The sequence below is a fragment of the Syngnathus scovelli genome, chromosome 6 (genome assembly GCF_024217435.2).
Source record: "Syngnathus scovelli strain Florida chromosome 6, RoL_Ssco_1.2, whole genome shotgun sequence".
Taxonomy (NCBI): Eukaryota; Metazoa; Chordata; class Actinopteri; order Syngnathiformes; family Syngnathidae; genus Syngnathus; species Syngnathus scovelli.
The window spans coordinates 19121264-19138529 of NC_090852.1; the positions used below are offsets into that span (position 1 = coordinate 19121264).

The 17266-nt window shown below is 40.2% G+C and overlaps 4 protein-coding genes across 9 annotated transcripts; 1 reads left to right on the plus strand and 3 right to left on the minus strand.

Moving 5' to 3' along the window:
• Positions 1–454: 454 nt before the first annotated feature.
• On the plus strand, positions 455–13713 carry cib2 (calcium and integrin binding family member 2). 4 transcript variants are annotated; one of them, XM_049723338.1, is made up of 10 exons: positions 587–656; positions 6817–6895; positions 8382–8422; positions 8487–8573; positions 9232–9458; positions 10400–10434; positions 11209–11320; positions 12084–12231; positions 12312–12507; positions 13003–13713. In XM_049723338.1, exons 5-10 carry the CDS (start codon positions 9408–9410, stop codon positions 13022–13024), a joined length of 564 nt encoding a protein of 187 aa, XP_049579295.1. In that variant the 5' UTR covers positions 587–656; positions 6817–6895; positions 8382–8422; positions 8487–8573; positions 9232–9407; the 3' UTR covers positions 13025–13713. The 4 variants fall into 4 exon arrangements, with proteins under 4 accessions (XP_049579297.1, XP_049579295.1, XP_049579296.1 ...); XM_049723340.2 differs by lacking the exon at positions 6817–6895 and having other exon boundaries at positions 455–656; XM_049723339.1 differs by lacking the exon at positions 587–656 and having other exon boundaries at positions 6891–7582.
• idh3a (isocitrate dehydrogenase (NAD(+)) 3 catalytic subunit alpha) lies at positions 1001–4314 on the minus strand. 2 transcript variants are annotated; one of them, XM_049723327.2, is made up of 12 exons: positions 4070–4314; positions 3671–3736; positions 3299–3352; positions 3145–3228; positions 2947–3061; positions 2642–2829; positions 2397–2530; positions 2208–2310; positions 2067–2131; positions 1891–1975; positions 1661–1813; positions 1001–1588 (listed from the first exon to the last, which is right to left on the minus strand). In XM_049723327.2, the coding sequence occupies exons 1-12, from the start codon at positions 4094–4096 to the stop codon at positions 1508–1510; spliced, it is 1155 nt and encodes a 384-aa protein (XP_049579284.1). In that variant the 5' UTR covers positions 4097–4314; the 3' UTR covers positions 1001–1507. The 2 variants fall into 2 exon arrangements, with proteins under 2 accessions (XP_049579284.1, XP_049579285.1); XM_049723328.2 differs by lacking the exon at positions 3671–3736 and having other exon boundaries at positions 4070–4309.
• On the minus strand, positions 4811–7853 carry lrrc61 (leucine rich repeat containing 61). Its single transcript, XM_049723331.1, has 9 exons — positions 7704–7853; positions 6798–6893; positions 6569–6715; positions 6295–6355; positions 5949–6034; positions 5809–5874; positions 5657–5725; positions 5410–5535; positions 4811–5335 (listed from the first exon to the last, which is right to left on the minus strand). The coding sequence occupies exons 1-9, from the start codon at positions 7735–7737 to the stop codon at positions 5229–5231; spliced, it is 792 nt and encodes a 263-aa protein (XP_049579288.1). The 5' UTR covers positions 7738–7853; the 3' UTR covers positions 4811–5228.
• Positions 13714–14338: 625 nt separating the features above from the next.
• Positions 14339–17227, minus strand: LOC125970733 (SH2 domain-containing protein 7-like). 2 transcript variants are annotated; one of them, XM_049723325.2, is made up of 9 exons: positions 17086–17201; positions 16896–16938; positions 16644–16727; positions 16507–16562; positions 16198–16337; positions 15882–15971; positions 15597–15762; positions 15387–15527; positions 14339–15214 (listed from the first exon to the last, which is right to left on the minus strand). In XM_049723325.2, the coding sequence occupies exons 3-9, from the start codon at positions 16684–16686 to the stop codon at positions 14684–14686; spliced, it is 1167 nt and encodes a 388-aa protein (XP_049579282.1). In that variant the 5' UTR covers positions 16687–16727; positions 16896–16938; positions 17086–17201; the 3' UTR covers positions 14339–14683. The 2 variants fall into 2 exon arrangements, with proteins under 2 accessions (XP_049579282.1, XP_049579283.1); XM_049723326.2 differs by lacking the exon at positions 16896–16938 and having other exon boundaries at positions 17086–17227.
• Between the last annotated feature and the right edge of the window lie 39 nt (positions 17228–17266).

Below are 17266 nucleotides of genomic sequence, written 5' to 3' on the forward strand. Positions count from 1 at the left end.
AAAAAAAAATCGAAATCATCCATATATAAATGATTTATTTTAGTTACAAACAAGATAACATATTACACCCACACTCGAGTTTCAAAAATCTTTCCACTCAACCTTCGTTTTTGGGAGGTAATTAAGTATATCGTTACTCAAAATACTTTTTAGTTTTCTGTACTTGATTTATGGCATATTTTTGTCATTTCAGACAAAAATACAATTGATGTATAAGTGAAAGATGTGTAAAAATCAGACAAATTATTGATGAATAAAACCAAAATCAGCTCAAATATTTGAATGGGATGCAAAAATGATTTTTAAATCATCATCCAGCGACGGTCAATTAATTATGACGCTATTGCAGGCACCCGTTGATGACGTCACGCTCCTACCGCGTCTCACAACAATCATTTCAGCTGTGAGAGCGAAGCTTTCAAAGGTTTGGGTTTTTAAAAGTTTTTAAACTGTTTAAAGTGACTGATTTTTTTTTTTTTTTTTTTGGGGAAAGTAATTACTACCAAGGAGGAAACACGAGCAACCTCATGAAGGACTTAGTGTGCTCACGGGAGAAAGTTAAAAGAGCGCTGTTTTTGACAGTTTACGTGGAGCGGCTAATGCTAACGCAAACACCGCGTCTTCAACAAAGTTCTTTTGCCAAAGAAAAAGTCACGGTAAGTAGGTTTTCTATGTTTGTTGTTAACTCTGCTAATATATCTGGTCGTTAATGTTACGTTGTATTTTTTTTTTTGGGTAAAGCCACCACATAAGTCCGCACGCAAGTATCCTCATTCACTCTCGTTAAAAGAGGAAAAATAAAGATGACTAGTTGAACGTTTGTTGAAGAATTACATGTAGTTTAAGCATAATTCATTCATTTTAAATGTTTGATCTAGTTTGTTTTTCAATTACTTTCACTGCAGAGTTTGTCTTGTTGAAAGCTTACATTGAAGGTACATGATATTGCTTGAGTTATCTTCTTTGAGGCAATAAAATAGTTGTTAAAAATAAATGATACTTTTTATCTTCTTGTGCAGATCTTTACTTCAATCAAATTACATACAAACATATCGATAAGAGTTGAAAAACATCGGCATCGATAAGGAGTATCAATATCGACATCGATAAAATCCTAACGATATGCATCCCTAAATATAATACATTCAGAATATGCAGGAAAAAAATATAAATTAAGATTTTCATATGACCTAAAGTCAATCTTATATAATAGTGATTAATTTTCACATTAACAAAAATAACTTGTGACTTTTAAGTATAGTAGTATATCTATATGATATAAACCACAGCAGTTATACACACGCCAATATCATCATCATCATCATACTTGGTCTCCTTCATCCTCCTCTTAAGCGCAATAAAATACATACTGAATACAAAGTATCTAACTGAAGAAAATGTTAGCTGCAAATAAAGAAGACACCCAGGATTACAAATCCTGAGACCGTTTTAATTATGTTTTGGTTCCAGATGTGAGCAAAAAGAGGCACACGCGAAATTCGTTCCTTTAGAGATCTCGCACTCGTTGACATATGGCCTCTGTGAATTCGGAGCACTTTGACTTCCCTCCGAGGTCTCCAGTGAGCACCTAGAACAAAGCCAAGAAAGGCACGTTACACGCCGACACAATGACAAACCTGCGCGCGAGGACGACGTTTACCTTTTTGTCCCGGATGGTGTCGTAACAGGCGGTCTCGATCTTCTTTGCGTGGTCGTGCAGGCCCATGTGGCGCAGCATCATAACCGCGCTTAGCAGCAAAGCGGTGGGGTTGGCCATGTCCTTTCCTGCTATATCGGGGGCCGTTCCATGAACCTGAATAAATAATTCAAAATGAACTCATCAAAGTCACATGTAAAACAAATAAATAAATAGAACGCAAGTCAACCTACAGACTCAAAAATGGCAACACCATTGGCGCCAATGTTTCCACTAGGGGTCACGCCAAGTCCTCCAATAAGTCCAGCACAAAGATCACTGAAGGTAAACAGTAACACATGACATCACATTATGCAATTTAAAAAAATATATTGTACAGTGACACATTAGTAATTGTTTGTCTTCTTACCTCAGGATATCGCCATACAAATTTGGCATCACCAGAATATCAAACTGTGTAGGGTCCTGCACCATCTGTAAATTGGGTATAAACAATCAAGGTGGTGGTTTCAAAAAAAGAAAAGAAAAATACCATTTTGAGAGGACTTACGTTGAGGCACACAGTATCCAAGTACATCTCAGTAAACTTAATATCCTTATTCCTTTCAGCAGCCTCTCTGCATTTTCGGAGGAAGAGCCCATCCGACATGCGCCTGATATTATAAGAGAGTACAAGTTGATTAAGAAAACGAGCTATGCAAATTAAACCTACAGTCATTTGCATGGACTGTGATCTTACATGATGTTGGCCTTATGAACCGCAGTGACACTGGTCCTCTTATTGTTTCTTGCATATTCAAATGCGTACTCGGCAATGCGTTGGCTGGCTTGCTCCGTTATGAGTTTAATACTCTGCACAACTCCATCGACAATCTGCAAGTAGGCGTATACACACGGCGTCTTTAAAATAAACATCTCTTGAATTCAGCGTAGGAATAAATACAGTGTCAATAGGACAAAGTAAATCATGTTGAAGCTATTTACCACATGTTCAATCCCACTGTATTCCCCCTCTGTGTTCTCCCTGATGGTGACGAGGTTCACGTCAGTGTAGGGCGTCTTGTAGCCGTCGATGGAAACACAAGGGCGCACGTTGGAGTAGAGGTCAAAGGTTTTCCTCAAGAGAAGATTCATTGAGGGATGACCCGCAGCAATTGGCGTCTTCAAAGGACCTGTTGACGAAAAAGAAAAAGTCAGTCACTGATTCGGACCTGATGCCATGCAGTGTAAATTTAGACTAATTGGATTTTACATATCAGATTATCATATCATAATTAATGTTATCTTACCCTTCAGACCCATTTTGTTCCTATCCATTGATTCTTTAGCATCTGGAGGAATCACCCATTTCCCCCCAGGACCTTTAATGGCTGTAACGTTCCTCTCCTCCCACTGAATAGGAGCCTGTAAGAAAACACATAATATATCGGAATAATCATAAGACTTTTAGGATGTTACTTTTAATCAGGCGATTCTTCCGGACTAACCTGAGCTGCGTCAAATATCTTCATGACAGCAGCGGAGATTTCTGGTCCGATTCCATCACCGGGGATCAAAGTCACTGTTTGCATCTGAAAAGCAGGTCGAAAGGAAAGTTTTACAGATTGCAACCGTCAAATACTGGTGGAGTGCCATACATACCCCACGGGAGAATGTCTTGCTCTCTTTTCTCAAGGCTCCTGCCACATGCTGGGCCTGTCGAGCAAAACATACATGAGGTGTTTGGTGACACATAAATATTCAAATTCCACTAGGTGTCAGTGATAATCCCTAAAAATACCAGCGAGTAAGTGTGTATTATTGTGCTTCATATAAAAACAAATAAATGTACACGTTCACACGTATCAAAAATACAAAGGGAGATTCCTGCCCATTTCTGACCACGATTGTGTTAAAAGCTTGAAAATGACTGCTATTGACATTCAAATCAAACGGGAAGCTAAACTAAGCTAGTCGGTCGATTTCGCCTTCAAATAAATCAAACTGCGTAATACAAAACTAAGATTAACTTACTTCCGTTGCCTTGATTTTATCCTGGCCACTGATCGATAAACTCCATTTTCTGAGTAGTTTAACAATCTGTAAGTGAGGAACATTACATGGACAGTTGGAGCCTCGCTGCGGAAGTAATTCGGAAACTAGCCGTCACGTGGATCTCGGACTATATGTGACATTAAAATGATGCCGATTACGCAAATGTAAGGTTTAAATGTGTTTAAATGTTTAAAATGTGATTTTGGGTTGCTATAGTAACCAACAGCAAGGGCGTGCCTGACAAAGAGACAAAGTGGCCAGTTATCGTCTATCCCGAAAATCTGAGACCATGACAACAAATAAAAGACACTAATGTGTAATCAGGGGTTGAAGGTTAATAGACTAATTATTAGACATTTGGGGAATGCCCGTACTTACCGCTGACCTCCACGCATTCCCCGCCATGCTTAGCTAGTAGCAAGTAGCAACCAAGGTCGATGCGGCGCAGGAGAAGCGCAGGCAAAATGGTCAAGTTCCGACTCCGAGAGGATAGCAGTTTTGATTTACTTTTCAAAATAAAATCCAACACATTTACAGGTACAGTCGCAACAATTAGTTACTAAGTCAAAGTACGTGTTTCATCTACGTCTATAGTCATGTTATTGTTGCGGATGGTGAGTAACTTTGCTTAGAAGAACGACACGGCATTGTAAAATATTCGATTACTTCCTGTTTTACCTGGCACAAGGCGGAAGTGAATCCCTCACATTAAAAGAAACCGTGCCAAATCTAATGAGATAAAATCACGGTTTCCTAAACAGAAACTGTGAAAATCAATTATGACAAGTACAGTAATAATAAAGCCCAACTAAATCTCGATATTACTCGTATGCATTAGTTCTATTTCCCTTTATCGTCCCTTAAAAATATATAGGACAATGTATATTATACTGCTCAAGTGCAGTACTGTATATCAGTAAAAGTGGAATTAATTTAAAAAAATGTTAGGGGTCAAAATGCAAAATGAAGGGAATGTTGCTTATGATGCATTTTTAGCAAACGCATGCAGTAGTTCCTGAGAACCACCAGCAGATGGCGTAAAACGCTATTTAAAAAGTATAAGCCTATGGTTTGATATCTGCATCGTCATTATAAAGCATTGCACGCTTCAGCGCCAAGTATTGTCAATACTCTTTATTGTATAAAACAAGTATAAACAAATGAACATTCAATCACATTTTGCTACAGGTTAAAAAAAAAAAAATACAGCAATTGGAGGCTCCCAAAATGAACCAGCAAAATGGAAAAGCTCTTAATTACTTGAAATATCGAGGCATTTTAGCAGCATAGGTCTCGGCATTAATGCAGGCTATGAAACGGCACTAAATGTAAATCTCCCGTCCAAACTGAATGAGCGTACAATGCAGTATCCTCCAAAAGCCAATGCATTGGGTGCGATAAAATATTATGAAACACCACAAGCAGTGCGTACTTTCTGACAATATCTGTCTTGTGCTCAACTTAGTCAAACTACTGCACATACAGCACGGGCATTTTCAAATAAATACATGCTATAGTACACACAAATAGGCCCGGTTCAGATGGCGTACTGCTTCGGTTGCCTCTTCAGGCTCATCGATCTTTCACTTTGGGAAATTGCATGAGTTGCTCTGTTGTTCAGGAGTCTGCATTCATGGAGAATATCTGGAGAATAATACACGTCTCCTTTGAGTATACTTAACATCACAACTGATTTTGTTCAATGCAGAAACTTTTACCGTTAAACTGTTTGTAGGCTTCTTCAACAATGGCGTTGTTGGATCGTTTTATTTCCCAGAAAGTCTCCTCCACCCATGGCTTGCAATCCTGATGTTCAACAAGTTGGCCATTCTTGTAAAGACCGGCTTAACATTACAAATAGGAGGGGGAAAGACATCAATTTAGACTAATAATATTTAAAGATTAATAAAAAGTCATCGTTCAACACCTCACAAATGCAACTTGGTAATGGATGACCGTACACACCTTTAATGGTGTCATCAATGTCTTTGCATAGCTGATACAAGTCGCTCCCACGTCCAACGACTCTCTCACCTACAATTTAAAAAAAAAAAAAAAAAAGCAAACGTGTCACACTTGTAGTACTAACGGAATATACAAATGTATACTGCTCTTACCATCTAGCACCTTGACAGTGGGGAACATGTCAAGAATTAAGGTTCTATATGACACGTTTCTGCACACTGGAATTGGAGATTGAATGAGTTTACTCAGTTGCGTCTCTTATTTGCTTGCAGAGAAAGTTATTAGAATTCACCTGGATTTGAATAATTGTAGGTGTTGTCGTTGAGACGGATACTTTCTAGTTTCCTTAAAGACTGAAGGCAGAGAAGGTTATCAATACTGTTGACAAAAAAAACAAAAACAATAATGAAGTTATTTATCACGCCCTCTGAAAATTAAAGCACATTAGACAATACTTTCTACGCTAAAGGCTAAAAAAAAAGGCCTCAATCTATTTGAATTAAAAATAATAGTACATTTTAAAATATTAAAGAGGTACCATAAATTCAAATGTAAAGCAATGCCAAACTATAAATGATAATATAAAATAATTTAAAATATATATTCAATGGGGATAATGAGTGATTGCATTGGCATACCTGGAGATAATATTACCAGCAAGGTTTAAATTCTGTAGATTTTCACAACTGTGCAAAGGTTCTGAAAAAAGAACATGAACAATTTCTTTAAAATACAGTGGAACCACCAAGGTCAAACATAAATCACAATTTGATTGAAATAATGGAGCATTAAATTAGAAAAAAAAAACATTTGAAATTCTTAATTGAATAATTTTTGGGGCACTGGAATTTTGAGGTAACACTGTAGGAGCATTAGACAATAAACACAATTTAATCACTCCCGAATACTTACCTAAATTGGAAATCCTATTAGCAGACAAATTGAGAACAGAAAGCAGCCGGAGAGACGACAACGGAGCTAAATTGACAATATTATTTCCTGACAGGTCCAGTCTCTCCAAATTCATACACTCTCCTATGCACCCAAGATCATGTATTCCTATCAAGACACAAAACAATTCATCAAGTAAACATGTCACTAAAAACAACAACAACAAAAAAAAAAAAACATGCAATCTTACCTAAACCTCTGAATTTCAGAAACAATATGGACTCCAAATCAAACTCGCCCGAGTGCGACTTGAGCAGCACAGCCGTGATCTTCTCCACTTCTGCTTCTGTGAGAAACAAACAGGGGACTGCAGCAGATACAGTAGCACAACACACACACACACACACTAATGCAACACATCCACATGCACATCATTTGTGAGTCAGCACTGCAGGAAGAGAACACTGCAAGCACTGAGTGTCCACTCAACTTAAAGAGGGGGCGAGTGGATAAGTCAAGCCATCATCTGTAAATAGCATATTTTCTCCAAATGAGCCTGCCTCATCTGGCAGCACAGTTTAGTCCCTATTTTACATTTAAAAGGGAGTCACGGATTGGATGAAGATTATGTCTGGACTGAGCTCCATTTAGGCAGAATTCTGAAGAACTCTTCAACATGACTATTTTATGACCTCTCACTAAAAATGCACTTTTAATACTAAAAGGCTCAGCAGGTCAACTGATCATGTGACAGCTTCTATTTTCAACCTCGGCATATTCAGTTCCCTTCACCGATTACAGCTGCAATTATGGTGTGAAATGCAACCAATAATGTCAACTTAATCTACGTGCCAGTGTTTTGGTAACGTTATGATTTGATTTGTTCACAGTTCGAACCCGGATATAAAGTGTTTAGCATTTAGCCTGATGACTAGCAGTCATTAAGTGTTAGCATATTTATGCGGCTCGGTTAAACAGCACGGAGAGTCTGATTCACGCGAATCCAGAGTGGGAGGGTGATTAAAATCAAAAATGGTAATTGCTGTTCTGAGAAGAACACTCACCGATGTTACGTAACCAACCGGTTTGGTGATACCTATTAGCCACTAGCTGCGGCTAACATGGCGGCGTAGCAACAAGCTACGTAACAACTTACCTTGCTCTTTCATATTATCTCGCTTCGAGTCCATCCTGGCTAACTTTACCGATTTAAAAAAGTTACATGTGCTGATATCAAAACGAGCGAATTAATCGTAGCAGAGTGCAGATAAAACTGGTATTTTGGAGGGGGAGCGTGAAATTGGCATGTGTCCTGCTGAGTAGTTCGGATTAGTGTTGCTGGGCTGCGGGAGGCTGCGGACCGTGGGAGTCCTCTTGCTGACCGACCGGCCGGCCCGCCGGTGTGAAAGCAGCTCATTCGGGGTTAAATGTCACTGCTGGGGGTTGTTGATACATGTGGACGTGTTGCTTGTGTGCAACAGGTTCCATTCCATCACAACTGTGACACATAAGACCACGTTGTACTCAAGACAGTGGAGCCAAAGGAGTTGCTCGAGTTACGACGGACGGCGACGTAAATCAGAAAGTGGTCTTCAAACTGTCTATCGTGGGTCTATTGTGGGTCGATTGTGCTATGTAGCTAATCTGACAATAATAAACAGAGTTTACTCTAAACTGGAATATAATTAGTGTAAAATAAAGGCTTTTAAAAAATGAAACCAATTAGCCTTAATGCTGCATTTTAATTTCTAGGTGCAATGCCTTTTAAAAAAACACATTTTAAGTGAAAGGAAAACAAGATTCAAAATGTTGACATTATCCTTCTGGTTTGCAGGCAATCTTGGATGACAAAGGATCTTCCAGAGGTCAGCAAAGGTATGTCAATACTGTGATACTCTTCTGTCTTTCATCCCACCTGAGATGTCTATATGGATTTCAGAAAATCGGCTGCAACTTTGGAGACGTGCATCGGAATGTCGCTCGAGGCCGAAACACGAGTGCGGTCTTGCAAATTCGAGACAATTAGGTGAGGTCATCTGACATTGCGCAACATTGCCTGAGATGCACTCTAGACTCGAATAAATATGTATAGGCTGTATTTATAAATTAAAATAATGGGACATATGAGATGGACAGTATCTACAAATCTAGCATCCACCTGCTGTAATCAAGTCAGTGCTGATTTTGTAATGACTAAAAATAATGCAATGCATAACAACATTAACATATTTGCTTGTCTCAGTCGGGTTTTTCAAGGACCCATTATTTTTGAATGTTTAACTTACTCAGCATTTATTAATAACCCAGAATAAACACAAATTTTCCTGTATGCGTGGTTTACACATTCATACATCAAGTGAATAAAAAATACATCCAGTCATTTTTTTTTTTTTTCTAGCGGTGAGTAATTGCTTCAGGAAAACCAGCAGTATCAGTCCACACATAAATCCACATTGTAGCCCAGTAATTAAGACAGCTCTCACCGGCAAATCATAAGTCACCAGCGTTTGATTATTTATTTATCTGACATCCCATTGGCCGGAGTGCTTTCCCGTGGGCAGCAGAGCCGACGCAGAAGCAGCCTGTAGACCTTGTCACCACACTACGGCGCACTCATCTTTTTTGCTCTTTATTTCTCATTCTTTATTTTATTTTTTTTCCCTCCCCTCTCCTCTTCAATGCAGCCTCTACATTTTGCAGCCATGGCTCCCACGGTCACTGATGACACTTCATGAAAGAGAGACACTGCAGCATCGCGACGGAGACGCTCACTGCACGGCCCCTAAATGTATTGGACTGTGCAAAGGCTGTGGACCCTCTGTGTTGTCAATGCATATAAGCAACAAATGACTTGATAAACATGGGAAACAAGCAGACTATTTTTACAGATGAACAGCTTGATGCCTACCAGGTGAGCCAGCATGCGCTTTCCTTCATTACCTTGCACTTTTATTTAAGGTAAAGGCTTGGTAATTATGATATTACATAATGCGCCTCATTTCTAGAAAACTCTTTGGAAGTAACTGGAAAATCATTTGTAATCTTCAATCTTATCGTTCATGAACAATTTGGGTTAGACTCGAGATTTACCCTATGACTGATTCGAAGCGACATCTTGACGGGCATTTTTGATCGCATCGATGTGCGGAGGTGTCGCCCCCATCCGAGACCAGATTAGGCCAACGGACTGAGAAACGTCCTCAATAATCGAACACGTGCTCCTTAATAATTGATGGCAAGCCAGCGTGATATGCTGTGAAACTCTACTCTCTGGAGACAGTTTGGTCCTCAAGAGCTTCTCTTCTTACTTCAGCTACCTTTTAAGTCCCTCAGTGGCACACAGTTTAATTAGAATATTAGCATAGACAAAAGGGGAGTTCATTACTCATGGGACAGAGGAAGTCATATTTGAATGGGATTTAATGTGTTCATTAAATCTTGAATTCATTTAAATACAAGTGCAAATTTTACAATAGGCATGCACATTTAAAAAAAAAAAAAAAACATTCTCCCAGAACTGGCTACAGCACTGCTACTCACACTCACAGCTCAGACAGACAGAACAAATGTTCTGTAAATGAAGGCGCCCGCCGGGACGGCTGTCGCACAGTGTTACACAATTCCGTTGCTGGACACTCCTCCGTATTCATGTCCAGACGGCTGCAGAAAACATCTGATCGTGTTTCCTCATTGTTGCATGTGTGATAACATAAAGTGGAAAGTCTTTCATCAGAAAGGTGACACATTGATTTGGCTGATTTGGCTTTAGGGAAATCATTTTTTAAATTTTGTTAATTGCATTCAGAGCTGTGTGTATTTACCACCTTGTTGTTGTGTTTATTCGCATTGCAGGATTGTACTTTTTTCACTCGCAAAGAAATCTTACGGTAAGTAAAGTTTCCAATTTGATTGAAACGCTTTGGTCAGATAGAAACTGAAAATGATCTAGAACGTTCTGTCCTGTGTATCGCAGAGTTTCAGCCTTTCGACTGCAGCGAAAATTCAACCGTGAATTATCGGGTGGCCCCGTTTTCCCGACCTGTTGAAAGCCGTAAATTTGAGAAAATGCCAAAATCGTCAAGTGGAGTGATAATGCTCATGAGTCAGCATGCGGATGATTCATTTCAAATGCAGCATAATCAAAGTTCTTTAATCACATCTTTAACGGAATGACATCATCTTACCTCAGTGATACCGAATTGACTTTCATCCCAAGGCCAGCGTTGGGCTGGGGACAATCAGCCGAGGGCGCGACGGGGTCTCGCACTTTACGACCTTCATAAAACACCCCTGCTATCTGGCCACCGTGGCGGCGCTTACAGCACGGCCATGTTCGACTGCAGAAACGGGATATCACTGATTGTCACAAGGTCGCCGCTTTCAGCCCTTTGGCCGTATGCTATAACCTAGCTCACGCCCATATTTCATTTTCATCAAACACCGGTTAAATTGAAAGAATCACGTGCTGGTCAATCCGGTGTTGCTAATGCAGTCAAGTGGAAGTTGTAAGGTTGACTGCAATCGGGTCACTGGTCAACTTTGTTCATGTTTTTGCCCTGTGGGAAAAATAGAAATGATTGCTTGTAGAGTAAAAAATTCCATCATTAAATCTGTAGCCGCTTCGTCAAAGTCCTGACTGAACTTTTTTGTATTTCCTCTAGGTTGCATGGTCGATACCACGAATTGGCCCCTCATCTTGTACCAATGGACTACACAAAAGATCCTGATTGTAAATTACCTTTAGCCTTGATAGTCAACATGCCAGAGTTAAAGGTAAAAACATACTCTTCCCCCCCCCCCAAAAAAAAGCAAAAAATCATCTGTCTCAGTCCTATTTTGTAAGTGGAAGAATCTCGCCCCTGTTAAATGCATTACTCTAAATTGTAGGTGTCAAACTCAAGGTCCAGGGGCCGCATCATTTTATGTGGCCCAGGACAAATTGTCCATCAACTTCATGTGTCAATACTAAAATTACAATTGTCTTTTAAGAAAACAGTGAAATTCATCTTTTTCAAATATTTGAGCAATTTCTACTAGTCTCTGATTTCAAAACTAGTTATTGATCAGTTTGTTTTGTAGCCTATTATGGATATATTATAAAGCGTTGACTGTCATCACGGCCCTCCAAATAAAACTATGACTACCACGCGGCCAAAACGAATTTGACGCCCCAGCTCTAAACGGATGGCCAAAGGTGTCACCTCAGCCGACAACTGATCGATGCTTCCGCTTTTCAGAACAGCCCGATTGATTTTTAATCATCACCCATCTGAGTGTACGACTAACCACATTGTGTGAACTCATGGCCGTTAATGTGCCATGAAGTGCCCCATTCCAGCGGCACTGCCTCCATTTTTCAACACTAATGGTCGTATTACATAACAGATATGAGCTCCAAATCCCGGTAACCGCCAAAAAAACAAAAACTTTGTGTTCCTCTACCTATGATTGTTCTAAATGGGCTGAACTGCAGGCATGTATTTGCTTGTCATTGCATTAATTCTTTTGTAAATGTTGTTATTACCTTCCTCTGAAGGAAAATCCATTCCGTAACAGGATTGTTGAGTCTTTCTCAGAGGATGGGATGGGGAATCTCAGCTTCAATGAATTTGTGGATATGTTCTCGGTCCTCAGTGAAATGGCTCCGCGGGAACTGAAGGCCATATACGCTTTCAAAATATACGGTAAAGGCTCCTTTATCACATTTCGTTGATCCGGTCTGAGGATGTGAATAATCATCAGCGCCTTCTTTGTTGCTGGGTAGATTTCAATGTGGATAATTACCTTTGTAAAGAGGACCTGGAAAAAACTCTGAACAAGCTGACAAAGGAGGAGTTGACTCCGGAGGAGGTGCAGCTGGTGTGTGAGAAGGCCATCGAAGAGGCCGATTTGGATGGAGACAGTAAACTCTCCTTTGCTGATTTTGAAAATATGATATCAAGGGCTCCTGATTTCTTAAGGTAATTAACTTCACTCCCTGCATGTGTTGGATCTCCGGGTCTCTGTCGTGATGGGAAAATGAAGCTTCAAATTTGTTTCATGAACCAGTTGTATTATTTTTTTGGACTCCACGAGTTGATACTCTCTGTTCAACCGTGGGCTGAATTGTACATTGAGTCACATCTATAATGAATTAATTGGTTCATGAAGCAAAGCTGAAGCTTCATTTTCCCATCACTAGTGATTTGAATTTCCCCTTGAGGGATCACAATTAGAAAAATAACCCAAATTGTAAATCTTTCTGCCACTTTAGAGGTTTCTAAAAATGTCGGTTTAATTCCCAGTCGTGCGTCACTATCAGCTGTCCGACAGGAAATGACCTGGCGCAGATTCCTTTTAATCAAATGATCAATGCTAATCATAGATGTGCTTCTCCTAATTTATGAAAGGTTAATCACGTTTGGACTCCCACAAATATCAAGCCTGTCCCGTCTCCCATGTTGTGCCTTGTGCAGTACTTTCCACATACGAATCTGAGAGGGCTCCACGGTCAAGTCGAGCACAGTGCCTGTCCGCTACTCCGAATCATCCCGTCCGTCTTCTCCAGCTTCCGCTGCCCCTCGCCTCCGCGACGTGTGCCCGGCCGGGTAGAGCGCAACACACACACACACACACACACTGGGGTGGAGTGGAATTCTCAGGATGCTGGATGTCGTAACAGACGATTACACTCGTTCAATCGCCGCCGACGAAAGGGCTCGGCCCCGGGTTGCTCCGTTGAATGAATGAGCTGGACGCAGATGGCAAGCGGTGGATTTTCGGGCCTTTACGGCAACATCCGATAATGCATAAAAAGTGAATCTACCTACTGTATATTGCACATGACATACACCCCACTCTCGGTCTTTCTAGATATCTATTGGATGACTGTGTAGCAGATCAGCGAGGGCATCAATGAGCTACAGTATATGCACTATTTGTAAATGCATGGTAAACTTCTGGCTCTTTTGCGGCGTATTGCTTCTTTGATGTTATGGTTATGCTCGTGGAACTGTAACATAACGACAATCGTATTTTAATTTCCTCCAGCTGATTGAAGGGCTAGCTTTCCATATTCTGCCTTGGCCATTACCATGAGGTGTTCCTTACAGCCCTTTTTTGAATAGACATTTTTCAAGTTTTACATGGATTGATTGCATTATTGGAAATAAATGTCTTCTCTGTCAGGTTGGATTGCTTCGATTTTGTGTCGGTGACTTTTGGAGAGTAGCGGTGGACTGACCGAGGTATAATCCGGCACAATGCGGTCATTATAAAAAAAAAAAAAAAAAGCGGCTGCCTCAGCATTCACATGCATGAGTACATCCTGCGTTGATCTCAGCAGGAACGCCGCCCTCGCTGCTGCTTTATCTCTCTGCACGGGTTTGGTTTGAGCGTGACACAGGTTGTTGTTATCTGTAGTGTACGCACTCTGCCGAATGTTCTTGCCCCGCATCTGCTGTTAAAATGGAGTGTCATCCTCAAGAGGGAGTGCCGAGATTGCAAAATAAAAGCTGACCTGGATAATTGGTGCTGAGTCTGGCGCATAAAGGTCAGTTACAGCGTGGAAACTGGGACACTCGTGCTCCGTTAAAAGCGAGTGCATTGTGTATCGTGACAAATGCGTTTTTTTTAGCTTTTAAAAGGGACAGAGTGTGTCTGGTCACATGCTCACAATCAAACGTGATTCAATGTAAGAATTGGCCAAACAATTCTGTTACTGTGCACGAGACTGACAACTATAAACTTAAATTGGTGAGTGCTTTTATTTTGCTTTTAACCCAGCAAGGCATAAGTAAAAAAAAAAAAAAGCAGTCGTAATCATTTAATTTCATTTCACAGCTTCAGTACAATATGTCATCCATTACAAAAATAGTAGTAAATGTGAAAAACAAAAATATTTGACTAATAAAACCTCAACACTGCTATAAGTGGCACTATCAGGAAAATTCACATTTTGAATTCATCCAAACTCCCATGACGTAGCGCATTTTTTAATGCTTTATTTTGGGTGTAATTATACCGTTGACCACTAGATGGAGACTATTTTCAGTTGGTATAAGCAAAGAATGAATTTCAGCACTTTTTTTTTTTTTTTAAAGGATTGAACGTCGTAGGTTTATTTTACGAAGATGATGCGCTTAGCTTTAAACCGTACTACTTACTCCCCAACAAACGATTGACATCCCCCACTGACTCATACGTGTTGCTTTCACGTTCGCACGCGTTCCCTATGCCAGGGATGATCTCGTAGATGTCATCGGGAGAAAAGGAGCCTCTGAAGGCTTCTGCGTGTATCCCAGCGTAAACCAAATTACGGTGCAATTTGGTTTCTTTGCATTCAGTGTGAAGACTACCGGGCATACCGGCCAGAAAATAATCAGCACCGTCGTTCAGGTGCTCAATGCTGTGACTGCTTTGAGGTCCTCTCGGTCCAGAAGTGAGATCTGCCGAGCAAAGCAAAGAGTATTCCTGTGCAGATAGGGGACGACACTTTCTGGAGTTCTGATCCCCCGTGGTGGTTCTTCTTGCGATAGCGCCGGGCAAGCTTTCATTATGTATTTGTTGCTGGCTTGCATGAAGATTTCTGGTTGGTTTCTTTTTGACCTTAGCGTACAACATCCTGTTTGGGTCACTAGGTTCAATATTTACATGGTGTCTGACCCTCCTTGGGAGTGGTGGCACTTCCTGTTTTGGACAAAATATTTGTTTAATTGAAAATAAATCCGGTTTGCTGAGATTTATTCTTAAGGCTCCACGTAGCTACATTAGATTTTTATTTGTGTGTCTTTAGCACAAAATGGACACAAAAAAGTGCCCCAAGTGTGAGCACGCAATTTTTCCCGATGACCACACCTACCTCAACTGTTCTTTTACTTTTCGGCTGCTCAGAGTTTCTTTCCACTTTGTTCTTGGCTTTGCTATGCGACCCATGCTGGATTACATCGTACGTCTTGTTCGCAGTTGCCTGGATTACATCATACGTCTTGTTCGCAGGTGCCTGCAGAATTCCCCAGATTAGACTTTTCGATATGTAACCGAATTCGAATTAAAATGAGTTGCGTCTCACCTCAAAGCACGATGATTTGAGATATTCTCCAAACGGCTCAATGGGGTTCCTCGAATAATGCCGGATTATGTCCGGGACTGTGTCGTGTTCCTCAGCGGCTCCACAGACAACAAAACGTCCTGCGTCACTTTGCTTTATCACCAAGTGTCGACAGCGATCGCGGCCTCTGTAACGTTTTAACTTGTTCATGTTACACGAAATCAATACGTACACGGCAAACGTTTGGTGTCAAAACTGATTATGGCTTCATCTGACATCATCAAAATATGTTTCCAACAACCTCACCTATAAGAAAGAACGTATCCGATGGCTTTGTCACTGATACGGATGAGGAAACAACCTTCTTGTTTTTCTTTGAGGATTTCTTCCGCATCCCTGTAGACGGAAACAAAAAATTGAAGCAAAATGAAAATCTTGAATTAGATTCTTGAATTAGCTTTTGTGGCTAAAAGCTGCAAAATAAATGTATTTCATCCATTGTAACCTCGAAGCAGGCATCGACCAAGTGAGAACTGAAAGATTTTTTTTTTTTATCAAACAAAAAAAAAGTATAAAAATGCAGTTTCAATGGCAGAATTGGTAAACTAATTTAATCTCTTACTCTCTGGCGATGAAACCCGCAAACCAAGCGGGGAAGCAGCCATTTTGAACGATGTGCAACGCACAAGTCTCGAGGAACCACTTTGAAGACAGTTCAATGAGTTTCCGATGGCAAAGCGATTGTGACTCGGGTTCAGTGTTCTATGAAGACATAAAGACAAGTGATGCTATATTTCCGCTCTTACTACTGGCTTACTCGTCAAAGACTTTATGACTAAAATGTACAATACTACTCTATTGTTTTTAACTCCATCATTTTGCTTCTTTGTTGTAAATTCTTTTGACGTCAACCTTTCGAAATGGTTCTAACCTTGAAACCAAACCTCCAATAGTTCCTTAGGGACTTCAACCATGATCTGCCACTTCCTGGAACAAACAATATAAAACATGAACAATTAGGGTTTTATCACAAAATAATTTTAGGCCCCAATGGAATAGCTACTGTACCTTTCTCTGCTGTTAGCTTTGCGCGATCTGAATGCGCTGTCATCTCAGCAACCGTCTCTTGTGTTCAGTTGGAGAATCTGTAACCTTTAATAAGAACTGTGATTTGACATTAACTATTTTTTTCCCCGTCCCCTGTGCAAAGCTGTTGCAGAACGAGCCTCATTTGCATCACATACAGACACTGGCAATGTGTCATGCCTGGTGAGAGATGGAAAGTAAGAAAAAAAAATTGTCTGTGGTTTCTACACGTACGTTTGCAAGGGGAGAGAGGTTTGTCCTCAAGGTGGACTGCTTCCTGTGACAATAACAAACAAAATGTTCACGTATAAGTGTGAAAACACGGAAATAATTTGTGTGGACAAAAACAAAGTTCATGTAGTGTTAATAAAAACTACATATTGTTTGACAGATGTCATCAATAGTGGTAAAAAGTCTGACTCACACTGAGTGGAATCATGATGATCTGCTCCATCTTAACTTAAATGATCACACTTTCGGAAATGATGCACTTGTATGGTATGAAGTAGTCATTTATGGTAAAATTATTTATGGAAATAATCATTTCATAATTGTTACGTATATCGACAAATTTGAGTAATATTTTAGACAAGTTAATCGCGACA

Excerpts from the sequence above, each read along its gene's own strand:
- cib2 (XM_049723340.2), top strand. The coding sequence starts at position 9,408 with ATGGGAAACAAGCAGACTATTTTTACAGATGAACAGCTTGATGCCTAC. Across the intron at positions 9,459-10,399 it reads AACAGCTTGATGCCTACCAG|GATTGTACTTTTTTCACTCG; the intron begins GTGAGCCAGCAT and ends TTCGCATTGCAG. Across the intron at positions 12,508-13,002 it reads AGGGCTCCTGATTTCTTAAG|TACTTTCCACATACGAATCT; the intron begins GTAATTAACTTC and ends TGCCTTGTGCAG.
- idh3a (XM_049723327.2), bottom strand. The coding sequence starts at position 4,096 with ATGGCGGGGAATGCGTGGAGGTCAGCG. Across the intron at positions 3,229-3,298 it reads GCAAGACATTCTCCCGTGGG|ATGCAAACAGTGACTTTGAT; the intron begins GTATGTATGGCA and ends CCTGCTTTTCAG. Across the intron at positions 3,062-3,144 it reads AGATATTTGACGCAGCTCAG|GCTCCTATTCAGTGGGAGGA; the intron begins GTTAGTCCGGAA and ends GTTTTCTTACAG.
- LOC125970733 (XM_049723326.2), bottom strand. The coding sequence starts at position 16,686 with ATGACAGCGCATTCAGATCGCGCAAAGCTAACAGCAGAGAAAG. Across the intron at positions 15,972-16,197 it reads GCGGGTTTCATCGCCAGAGA|GGATGCGGAAGAAATCCTCA; the intron begins GTAAGAGATTAA and ends TTCCGTCTACAG. Across the intron at positions 15,763-15,881 it reads GGATACGTTCTTTCTTATAG|AGGCCGCGATCGCTGTCGAC; the intron begins GTGAGGTTGTTG and ends AAAACGTTACAG.
- lrrc61 (XM_049723331.1), bottom strand. The coding sequence starts at position 7,737 with ATGGACTCGAAGCGAGATAATATGAAAGAGCAAG. Across the intron at positions 5,875-5,948 it reads CTACAATTATTCAAATCCAG|TGTGCAGAAACGTGTCATAT; the intron begins GTGAATTCTAAT and ends CTCCAATTCCAG. Across the intron at positions 5,336-5,409 it reads AGCCTACAAACAGTTTAACG|ATATTCTCCATGAATGCAGA; the intron begins GTAAAAGTTTCT and ends ATTATTCTCCAG.